Raw genomic sequence first — 12390 nt, forward strand, 5'->3', positions numbered from 1 at the left:
AATAATCCATGTTTCAACAACAGGCCATGGTTTACACTCAATCCATACTCACCCCGTAAGTATGTGTTAATGTGTTGTCTGAACCCAGCCATTGTGTCACTTCACAGTGCAGATTGATGATCGGATGTTTTGTGTGCCCCCCACTTTAAAAGCCTTGCAAGTAGAAAACTAGTATATAAAAGGGAGAAAAGTCGTACTTCAGTCCTCTTGGTTGTGCTAGCTTTTCCACTTACAGGGAGTTTATGTCTCATACAGGAACATTCAAAAGTGCAATTGGGGTCTGAAGCGATACAGTCCAATTTACTACCTCAGAGCGCTATAACCTCAAGGCTGGATCCAGCAGCCTTGTGTCATCTTTTTATTCCACTTCCTCCCCCATCCATTCCACTGCCATACCTTACCAATTCTTTCTTTCCAGCATTTCCAAGAACTGGTCTTTCTTGGGCTGAGCTCTCCCAAACAACAGATGATGTCAGGACTGTACCACTTTGGTATGCATGTGGAGGCTCAATTTGCCTGAATGCTTTCTTCTCCATATGAAAATGCTCTCCCCATAGAAAACTAGGCATCAGGGGAAGGAGCTGTAGCCAAGCCTTTTGTTGACATATTGTTTTTTTGCATATAGTAGCAGCACCAACAGCTTTGGTAAGGAGGAACATTCAATTATGGACACTTCACTGCAGTCTGAAGTGGTACAGTCCAAATGCAGGTTTGTCACCTCATCTACTCTTTATGCTTACTAGGCCAGGGATAGGCAGATTTCAGGCTCAGAGATCTATTTTGGGGTGTGTGTTCTTTAATTAGAACCCCAAAATCCACCCCAAAGCATTTTTTAGACATATACTTAGAATTAAAGAATTCTGAGCCCAGGAATTTGTTTTGAGGAACAGAACAGAATGGAGTTCACAGTCATGCTGCACCAAAATTCACACCTGGTTACCCCATGCGTTTTCATTTCAGCAGTATAACTCACTGGGGAGGAGTGGGGAGTCATTTTACAGTGCTACTGTTGAACGACTGGGCATCAGAAATCCTTTCCCATTTACTGCAAATCACCCAGAGTTCTACCAGTAGGGCCCAGATCTACCTCCTTCCTAGCCCTGAAGTTTCTACTACTAAAACCCAGTCCATTCTCACAAATGCCAGTCACCTTGACCCAGCACCAGCTCCAGATTTTTGAGGACCCTTGGGCAAGACACCCTCAATGCCCCCCACCACTCAGCGAGTCGACCTTCTCACTGCCAATGCCACTAGCTGCTATTGCTCCTCATCCTCTTTCTCATCACTGTTACCACTTGCTTGCTTGACAGGCAGAGAGCCAGGGAGCAAGTCAGTAGTGGCATCTACTGATCCTTCTCCTCACCGCCACCACTGTTATCTGGGCAGAGCAAGAGGCAGGTGAACAAGCAGGTTCCAGTGGTGAAAAAAAGGAGAAAGTCCAGGGGGCTCCTGTCAGTGGGCCCCTGCTGGGGTTTGGGCCCTGGGCAGGTGCCCAACTGTGCCTACCCTTGACACCAGCCCTGCCTTGACCACTATAACATCTTCTTGCTCATCTTTTGGCCAGTTGTATCTCCCCTCTTCAGTCAACTGAGGACACGTCACAAAAGTTCTCCCCCTCTCCTGTCCCTTTATTGTATCGCTTCATCCATGCTGGCTTTCTGTCACACTCTTAATCAGCTCTTACCTTCTGTCCCACTTTATCCTGCCTGCTTTTCCTTTTATCTCCCTACATTTGCTGTATCTTACTGCATCTGCATAAGCCCATTTATACTCCAGCAACATCCTCGCCTTCTTTTGCTGTTAGCAGCTTCAAACATGACGAAAGTGCAGTAAGTATAGGGCAGTGATGGTAGCAGAAGAACATGTGTATCTTTCTCTGCTTCTCCATCACATCCATTGATAAATTAGAATGCTAAGATTTTTTACACTGTAAACACTGAGTACCAGAAGACATACACTAAACAAGACCCCCAAGTAAAGTATGTATTTGGTACAAACTGGAATATGGTGTATGTAAAGTGACAGAGAACTGAGAGGAAAAACTAAAATGTATGAAAAAATAAATAAAAACATAGCAGTATGAGAACAGGTGGAAAGAGGATAAAGTCCAGCAGCACAGTATATCGTTATTGCTGGCAGGTAATTCCACACCTCTTAAGCTCTGCTATCTGGTATTTTCAAATGTTTTATTCATCAAGCTCTATACCTTTAAAAACCGTAGAGTGTGCACAGACTGGCACTGGCAACTGAACCCTTTGTTTTACCGCTAGAACTTCCTGGGTCTTGGTAATCTAATTCAGGAACTTGATTGCCTAAAGCTGTGCCAACATTACTTTATCTACATCTGCTGGAGGACTGATTTACTTTTGCCTCATAGCAAAAAGTGGCCTTCGTAGGGACAAGCAATGAAGACTTCAATCTTGAGGAGGTGTGAACAGCTGTCAACTGGAGTAGACTGATGGGACAGTTAGAAAGCAAACCAGGCAACCTGAAATGGAAGTGTGTTTAGGATGAGAGGAAGCTGGTGCCATCTGGGGAAAGCCAATCTGGATGAGCATTTGGGGAAATCTCTCTTCACACAATTTCAAGATGGACTGACCCAAGGTCAGGCATCTGTTAGGAAGCTATCCATGTCCCAGCTTTTATTTACTTAATAAAACACAGAGCTCGCTTTTTGGTTTAGCAGAACCACAAGCCTGTCATCCTATGCAACAACAGCAGTGGATGGAATTTAGGACCCAGTCACTAATTTTAGGACCTGATCCCCTTAAGGGCTACTCCCTTCTCTGGCAAGGGTTTGTACAGCCCAAACAGAACAGCAGATGCATGGTCCTGCCAGCCCTACCATTAGGTAGAGTGAAGCAGTTGCCTCAGGCAGCAGATTTTGGGAGGTGGTAGCAAGCTGTTTGAAGAAAAACCTGTGCGCCATGCACCCTGCTCTGTGGCCCCCTAAGTTAGCCTGCCGCCTTCAGGTGAAGGATGCTGTACTGTCATCAGGGTTGAAGACAGATTCACCTGGCAGGCTAATTGGCTTTCATACTTGGAATGGAAGGAGGCGCCATCTTGTTCTTCACTTCGGGCAGCAAAATGTCTTGGGCCAGTCCTGTTGTTACCCTCCCCTTGGCAGAGATGTCAGCGTGCATTGAGCAGCGCATGTATGTATCCCAGTTAAAAAAAAAAGTATAGTGAAAACTGGTCCAGTGCAGAAAAATCTGAAACCATCTTCTTGTCTGCACCAGGTTGAGGATTAGGGTTTTTTTCTGGCTTACTGCACTTTTAGCTTCCCAGTTGCTAAATGACCAAAAGAGAGCACTCCGGTGGGTGGGGAGGGGACCAGGGAGGGCAGGATATGAGCTATCCTGAGGCCTGTCCAGCCTCCTTTCCACCCCCCCGCCAAAGTGGTGTTGCTAGATGGGCATAAAAGCCCGTCTAGCAAAAAATGTAGGGCGGGAGGAGGAGGAGGAGGCAAAGATTGCTTTCACTGCTCCTTCCATCCTGCATTGGATGATCGGAAGCCCCTAATTTTAGGGGCTTCCAGTCTTAGTTAGTTAAATTTGCATGCAGGTAAATACAGTATTTCAGAAGCATGTTTTCTTTGATTTTAGATGTTGCAAATAATAGTAATTTTGGAAGAGACATTTCTTCTGGGCATGAGAGAAAACTATTTGCAGTTTTTATCAGCAGTTTTATTTTAAAAAATACATTAAAAAAACAACCCTGTTGCCTGCTAAATTGGGGGCACTCTTTTTTAAAGTACATTTTTACAAAATTGATTAAATGCTACAACCCTAGATAGAACAGGACAATTTTATTTATTTATTTATTTCATTTATATCCTGCCTTTTTTCCTCCAAGGAACTCAAGGCAGCATACATAATCTTCCTCCTTCTTCCATTTTATCCTCACAACAATAACCCTGTGAGGTAGGTTGGGCTGAGAGTCTGTGACTGGCCCAAAGTCACCCAATGGGCTTCCATGGCTGAGTGGGGACTAGAACCCGGATCTCCCGACTCTCAGTCCAGTACTCTAGCCACTACACCACACTGGCTCTCAATTTTACATGTTAGCTATATCCAAGGATGCTTTTTTGGGTCAGCCTTCCCCAACCTGGTGCCCTCCAGATGTTCTGGACTTCAACTCCCAGCAGGCCTAGCTAGAATGATGCAAATGGTCAAGAATCCTGGGAGATGTAGTCCAAAACATCTGGAGGGCACCAGGTTGGGGAAGGCTGACCCAAAAAAGCATCCTTGGATATAGCTAACATGTAAAATTGAGAGCCAGTGTGGTGTAGTGGCTAGAGATGTAGTCCAAAACATCTGGAGGGCACCAGGTTGGGGAAGACTGCTCTATGTAAAATACAGCCCCCATTACCTGAACTTCTTTGGGCTGGTACAGGTATTATGAGGCTAATCTGTCAACAGTGGTTAAGAGACTAGAGCAGAGGCTGGATTATATGCTCCGTTCCCAAAGCAAGCTCCCTGCTCCTGCCTTAATTGCAATTAAGAGTTATACTGACAACAATGTTAATTGTGGTTAAGGCTGGAAGTTCACTCTGGGAAGTGGCTGGGACAGGGGGAAGAACCAGCAATCACACAGCCCACTCCTGATTGGCTCATTATTTGAGTTCAGTCATCTCCCCACACCAAAAATTGATCTGATGTTGACATGTCATTGTTGTTCAGTCGTTAAGTCGTGTCCGACTCTTCGTGACCCCATGGACCATAGCACGCCAGGCCTTCCTGTCCTCCGCTCTCTCCCAGAGTGTGCTCAAGTTCATATTCATTGCATCGGCGATGCTATCTAGCCATCCCATCCTCTGCCATCCCCTTCTCCTTTTGCCTTCAGTCTTTCCCAGCATCAGGGTCTTTTCCAGGGAGTTTTCTCTTCGCATTAGGTGGCCAAAATATTGGAGCTTCAGCTTCAGTCCTTCCAATGAGCACTCAGGGTTGATTTCATTTAGGATGGACTGATTTGACCTCCTTTCAGTCCAGGGGACTCATAAGAGTCTTCTCCAGCACCACAGTTCGAAGGCATCAATTCTTTGGCGCTCAGCCTTCCTTATAGTCCAGCTCTCACAGCCATACGTTACTACTGGGAAAACCATAGCTTTGATTAGACGGACCTTTGTCGGCAAGGTGATGTCTCTGCTTCTTACTATGCTGTCTAGGATTGCTATAGCTTTCCTCCCAAGGAGCAAGCGTCTTTTAATTTCATGGCTACAGTCACCATCTGCAGTGATCTTGGAGCCCAAGAAAATAAAATCTGTCACTGCTTCCATTTCTTCCCCTTCTATATGCCAGGAAGTGATGGGGCCAGATGCCATGATCTTCGTTTTTTTAATGTTGAGTTTCAAACCAGCTTTTGCACTCTCCTCTTTCACCCTCAACAAGAGGCTCTTTAGATCCTCTTCGCTTTCTGCGATTAGGGTGGTATTGCCTGCGTATCTGAGGTTGTTGATAATTCTCCCGGCAATCTTAATTCTGACCTGTGATTCATCCAACCCGGCGTTTTTCATGATGTACTCTGCATATAAGTTAAATAAGCAGGGCGACAATGTACAGCCTTGTCATACTCCTTTCCCAATTTTGGACCAATCGGTTGTTCCATGTCTGGTTCTTACTGTTGCTTCTTGATCCTTGTACAGGTTTCTCAGGAGACAGCTAAGGTGGTCTGGTACTCCCATCTCTTTAAGAATTTGCCACAGTTTGTTGTGATCCACACAATCAAAGGCTTTAGCGTAGTCAATGAAGCAGAAATAGATGTTTTTCTGGAATTCTCTTGCTTTCTCCGTGATCCAGTGAACGTTGGTGATTTGATCTCTAGTTCCTCTGCCTCTTCGAAACCCAGCTTGTACTTCCGGTAGTTCTCGGTTCACATACTGCTGAAGCCTAGCTTGTAGGATTTTGAGCATAAACTTGCTGGCATATGAAATGAGCGCAATTGTACGGTAGTTTGAACACTCTTTGGCGCTGCCCTTCTTTGGAATTGGAATGTAAACTGACCTTTTCCAGTCTTGTGGCCACTGTTGAGTGTTCCAAATTTGTTGGCATATTGAGTGCAGCACTTTAACAGCATCATCTTCCAGGATTTTAAATAGCTCAGCTGGAATACTGTCATCTCCGCTAGCTTTGTTGTTACTAATGCTTCCTAAGGCCCACTTGACTTCACTCTCTAGGATGTCCGGCTCAGGATCAGTGACCCCACTATCATGGCTATCAGGGACATTCAGATCTTTCCTGTATAGTTCTTCTGTGTATTCTTGCCACCTCTTCTTAATCTCATCTGCTTCTGTTAGGTTCCTGCCTTCTTTGTCCTTTATCATGCCCGTCTTTGCACAAAACGTTCCCTTGATAGTTCCGATTTTCTTGAAGAGATCTCTAGTCTTTCCCATTCTATTGTTTTCCTCCATTTCTTTGCATTGTTCATTTAAGAAGGCCTTCTTGTCTTTCCTTGCTATTCTCTGGAACTCTGCATTCAGCTGGATATATCTTCCCCTTTCTTCCGTGCTTTTCGCTTCCCTTCTTTCCTCAGCTACTTCTAAAGCCTCATCAGACAGTCACTTTGCTTTCTTGCAAATTTCTTTTTCTTTGGGATGGATTTAGTCGCTGCCTCCTGAACAATGTTACGGACCTCCGTCCATAGTTCCTCAGGCACTCTGTCTATCAGGTCTAATCCCTGAAATCTATTCCTCACCTCCACTGTATATTCATAAGGGATATGATTTAGGTCATACCTGAATGGTTTAGTGGTTTTCCCTACGTTCTTCAATTTAAGCCGAAATTTTGCAACAAGCAGCTCATGATCTGAGCCACAGTCAGCTCCAGGTCTTGTTTTTACTGACCGTATAGAGCTTCTCCATCTTTGGCTGCAAAGTACATAAACAATCTAATGTTAATATATCCTCCAGTAAATAGACACACCTGTCTACCTGAATTCTAGATCATTAGATTCTTCTGCCTAATCCTTTGGATAAATGATAAGATTACGAGCACACACATTTTGCCCACACCTTCAATTTAAAGGCTTACATACCCTGGTAATTTTGCCTCGTGTCTTTGCAAAGTATTTCTTCTGTGTCTTGGACAGGAGCTCCTGGCCACCAGCTATTGCCAGTATAATGGCATCAGCCATGCGATTGTCATGGAGGCAGAGATCAACGGCACTTTCAAAGTTGCCAGTCAGCAAGGCCTGAGTGATCAAGCCATCAATATCTGTATCAAGGGAAATAAAAAAATACATGCCGAGAATCACCACTACAGCCTGACAAAGACATGCGGAACTGTCAAATTTAGTCACATTTGAAGAAGCTCTGTACAAAAGTTTGTTTTTACCTCCAGTGACAGTAATGTTAAATGTTTCATTTGCAGATAGCGGTATATCAATCTCATCTTTGGTATTCTAGCAGGGAGAAAAAAGGCAGTTTAGTGTGGTTGTAACAACTTGTTTAAATATAACAAAATTGGAATGCACACAGCTTGCACTGAAAAGACGAGCTACGCGGTCATACTGTCATTTCCCTAAGAGGCAACTAACTTACAAACAGGAGAGCATTATTACTGCTGCACATATTTTACAAAGTACATCTTTGTACATCTTACAAAGTGTAAGTCCTTTTGTCTAGCCCCCTGCCATGATTGTGGGGGAGCAGGAAATCCCCGAGCATAGTGACAACACTGTGCCTATCTAGGCCTACAACCCTATGCACACTTACCTTGGCATAGGCTCCACTGAACTTAATGGGACTCACTTCTGAGTAAACAGGCACAGGATTGGACTGATGGTCATTCAACTAAAATGCCCAGTTATCAGATCATCATGTTGAGAGATCAATAAAGCTGCACTTTCGTAATACAAATGGGAACCAGGAGACATGCACGAAAATATGTGAGTTTGGGACATGCATCAAAATACCCACTGGTGCCTCTTGAAGCACAGTCAGTACATGCTTGTAGGGATGTACAGGTTTTGTTAAATCCATTCCGTCTGAGTTTCGTGGATTGTCAGGCATCTTTCGTTCCATCATCCACTCATTGATGGGATTGGATTTTTTTTAGGGATGTACAAGAATTTTGTTCCACTTGCACAAGTGCACATTAGCACAAGTTTGTGCAAATCCCCCCCCAACAGCAAAAAAAACAGTCCGCAAGCCTGTGGCATATACGCAACTCAGAAAAATCCGCTCCACTGCAGAGTCTGCAGGTTGGATTCACAGAAACCAAACTCATCTGAATTATTGTGCATTTCCCCCCAACATCCTTACATACTAGGAACGCAACGTATACTCCAGCTTTATAACATACACCCCCTAACTCCAAAGTCAGAGGGCAAAAATGGAAAATAGCCTTATTCCCTTTGAATGAGCTGCATCCTTGTAGAAGAGATTCTGTTAAACGGGTATAAAATCTGCAGGCAAATATAATTAGCCCTCCCAAGCTTACAGACATTCCTGGACACGTGAAAGGGATACAACCGGAAACACAGTCATGTTGTTCCATTCTATCCAACAAATTATATGGAAGCCCATATAATTTGTATGCAGACTATGTATCTGATGCCATTTTACCTCTCTGGCCTCCTTCCTGAGAATGAGCAAGTTGGGAGCCTTTATACCTCTTTTCAAGACAGCCCAGTCGGGAGTTAGGAGGAAGGCTGCTCTATTACAAGTTTCTAGGCACTGCTGCCCTCTGGTGCCGGAGTGCCCACAAAAAGGGAGTTAAGAAGCTGCACTGTGCAACAAGGAAGCAGCAGAGCCAGGCCTGGCGTTCGGTGGTGGGGTGGGGGCTGCAGGGCCAGCATCAAGGGTAGGCATGGTTGGGCACCTGCCGAGGGCCCAGACCCCAGCAGGGGCCCACTGACAAGAGCCCCCTGGAGTTACTCCTCCTCTTCGCCATTAACCTGCTTATCTGTCTGCCTCTCGCTCTGGCCCAGACAACGGTGGTGATGAGAAAGAGCAGCAGCAGGTGCCACCACCTACTTGCTCACTGCCTCTTTTCCTGTCAAGCAAGCAAGTGGTACGTCTGATAAGAAAGAGGGTGAGGAGCAATAGCAGCTAGTGACAATGGTGGTGAGTAGGGAGACTCACTGAGGCAGGGGCCCAATGAAGCTGTCATGCCCAAAGGCTCTCAAAACCTGGAGCCTGATGTGGTTCACATGTAATGGGAATTCCTGCGTTGGTTAACACAGGAATTGCCACGGCTGAGCAAGAGCAGCGTCCAAACTCACCGCTTCCACTTTCCTGGGTTGTTATCGTGATGACTGAACCCAAGAATTCTGGGTTGTTTCGGGGTTAAATAACACAGAGTTCACCCAACAATTGCCCATGGTTTATTGCTAGGTTAACTCTGGATTTTTTAACTCCTAAACAACCCAGAATTCCTGATTCAGACAATACCAGCTGTTGACTGAAAGTGGAAGCATCAAGTGCAGAACTGAGGAACTGCCATTATGTGCAAACAGCCCAATGTCACAGGAAATACACATAACTTAGGTTCATTGGCATATTCACTCAAGATGTAAAGTTTTACTTTTTTCTAGGTGCAAGAGAATCTGGATAATTTTTAGAATATATACAGTCTTGCCTTAGTGCAGCATACTTTATTCTCCTCAGTCATATATAGAGCCATCTATCTATGAGTGTACATCCAACGCACACACACATGTAGACACGTTCACGAGCAAACTAGATAGTCTGGAGACACTGAATAAGCACCCAATGTATAGCACCTTTAGCATAGAAGAGAATGAATACCTCTGCCAAGAATGGATCCTTAGCAGCCAAACCCTCTTCGCCATCGCTCTGTGCAGTCTGGTCAGATTCCTCAAGAGCCTTCCTCGCAGATGAGAAGAGGGTGTGTTTCAATGATTTAAGCAGATAGAAAGACACCAGTGCAGTCAAGCCAGCCCCAAATAGCTCCCAATTGCCCCAAAGGATCTACTTGTTAGTAAACCTGCAGTTCCAGCAACAATTCTGAAGAGGCCACCAGCTCTTCTTCTTCCAATTCCCTTTCTAAGTCGTCGCTCACAAAGTGACTAATGCTTGTCAAAATATATGGATGTACGAGGATAATTGCAACCCACACTGACAGAGGAGTGAGTGGGAGGCAACCCTACAGAGGTGACAGTCGGGGGGAAATACTTTGCAACTTTAGATCCTAAATTACTGCATGAATACGAGATTAATTAAGGGGGAGGAAGGATAGCTTATAGTGAAAGAGTACATTTTCAGCATACAAGTTCAGCAGAAATTGCATGACCATTAGTAACTGGCAGCTTAAGATAATATCTCTTTCTAGGCTTTGCAAAGGGTCAAGCGAGAGAGAGAGAGAGAGAAAGATTTGCATGGACTAGCTTGAGGAATACCTGTCATTACAGACAAGCATCACTGTGCTGAAATTTCTCAACACCAGAAATCTCAAGAGCCATGAAATCTGTGACCAGAATAAGAATATGCTGATCTGCATAGTTCCTCTAGATGGGGTTTTGATTTCCTGACACAGGCTGGACTTGGGATGCCTTATCCCAATATGATTCTGCCGAATAGTAATGACAGTCAGCAGAGGTCTGTTCATTCTTGCTCATTCATGCCACTCTAAACCAGGGGTGGGCAGAAAGGAGATCTTCAGAAGTTTTGGACTTCAGCTCCCAGCATTCCTGACCACTGGTTATGCTCGCAGGAGCTTCTGGGAATTGAAGTCCAAAACATCTTAAGATCTACTTTCTGCCCACACCTGCTCTAAACCAGCCTTCCCCAACCTGGTGCTGTCCAGATGTTTTGGATTACAACTCCCATTTCTGACAATTGGACATATGGGCTGGGGCTGATGGGAATTGACACCCAACACATCTGGAGGGCATCAGTTTGGGAAAGTCTGCTCTAAACTATGGTTTAGCGCAACACACAAATATGGCAAAAACTGGCTTGCCTGAGTCATTTTTCATTAAGGCAAGATTTGAACCAGGAGACCTCCTCGCTCATAACTTACACTCCTAGCCAGTATGATTTTAATTTGCTGCTTTTACCCAGCAGGAGATGGCAAAAATGGCAAAGCCCCCGCAAGAAAGCCTGGCTAGTGCAACAACAGCTGAAATTCTTGAGGCACGAATCCTGGCTTTTTCCTCTGTAGCATAGACTTGGCTGTGCTGCTGTGGTTCCTGTTCCTCTCAAAGCAGCACACTAGAGAAATCACCTGCCTTCATTTTTTATAATATACCCGACAAGCTTTTATGTGATTCAGAACAAAGGAGTGCTGCCTCTGTAGAGACCAAGTGCAATAACTCTTTCCAGAAAAACTCAGAAGGTTAGAGAGATATATTACATTGTCAGACACCCAAGCAGCAACATAAAATGCTGCAGTAGGGACTACAGCACAACTGTAAAACTGCCAATGTGAAGAGAGAGGCAAACCATAAATTCTTGGGTCAAGGTGAATTTCTCTCCCGTGAACAGGGTTAAGTGGACTAACTAAAAAACACACAAAGTTTAAATCTTGAAGTTTTTCTCTTTTTATTAATATGAATCTTAACTGCATGTTGCTGAGTTTGTAGAAAGCAGATTAACCTAAGGACAAACTTGTATGATTCATATATTTTTGTGCAAATATTGGACTGCCAGAGAAACATGGTCACAGTGAAGGGGTTATACACAACGTCTCACTTACATTCCATTAATTTAATTTGGTCTACTCTAAGTAGGATCAACACTGGATACAATCCAGTGTCTGCCAATTTCCCAACTTTATCAAATTTGCATTACAAAAAGCTTACATTTGCTTTCTTACCTCATCTAGTTCTCTAGCGTGAAGACTGTCTTTACTGAGAGCTGAAGTAATCTGATGGGAGGAAAAAGAACGACACGCTGTTTATCTTGGAGGGAGTAGCAAAATTTCCATGCTCCAAATTTGCCAAAATGGCAACTGGGGTTACAATTCCTTTTTTATGCGACTCTCGCCTGCTGCCTAGTGAAGGATTTATTATTTTGACATATCAGTCTCATATGGTAACTCCAGTTTCTGAGAATCAGGCACATGTTCATAAGAAAATATTTATTTTTAATCTTTTCAGCTGACTTTTACTTGTCAGGTATTGTGTACAACAAGACAAAAAAACCCAAAACAAAACCTAGAAGTGATACTAGAAATACATGTAGTCCTTCCCCACCTCATCAATCCACCTCCCTTTTTCCTTTTGAGTCATATGTTTTAGATTAGTTGGTGAGCAGGGACTGTCTTGTATTTACCAATTGTATGTAAGCTGCTCTGTGAGCCTTTTCAACTGAAGAGCAAGGTAAAAAATGCTTTTAAATACAAACACACCTGGGTGGAAAGGGCCTTTTGCCATGTGCCGAGTACCTATCCCTCCCCAGTGGGTAACCAAGGGGCAGCAGGCACGCAT

The 12390-nt window shown here is 44.3% G+C and overlaps 1 protein-coding gene across 23 annotated transcripts in view; it reads right to left on the bottom strand.

The window, feature by feature from the left end:
- Positions 1-12390, bottom strand: part of SEC31A (SEC31 homolog A, COPII component) — a 67146-nt gene that overhangs the window by 30210 nt on the left and 24546 nt on the right. For 18 of the 23 annotated variants that reach the window (XM_084855491.1, XM_084855487.1, XM_084855485.1 and 15 more), the window contains 4 exons: positions 11778-11828; positions 9749-9826; positions 7332-7398; positions 7033-7211 (listed from right to left, as the gene is read on the bottom strand). In XM_084855491.1, the coding sequence (XP_084711617.1) occupies positions 7033-7211; positions 7332-7398; positions 9749-9826; positions 11778-11828 (375 nt within the window). The remainder of the gene's footprint in view (positions 1-7032; positions 7212-7331; positions 7399-9748; positions 9827-11777; positions 11829-12390) is intronic. The other 5 variants (XM_084855493.1, XM_084855492.1, XM_084855489.1 and 2 more) reach the window with 1 other exon arrangement.

Source organism: Heloderma suspectum, chromosome 5 (genome assembly GCF_057233095.1).
Source record: "Heloderma suspectum isolate Gila_16-S chromosome 5, 16-S_ref, whole genome shotgun sequence".
NCBI classification, from domain to species: Eukaryota; Metazoa; Chordata; class Lepidosauria; order Squamata; family Helodermatidae; genus Heloderma; species Heloderma suspectum.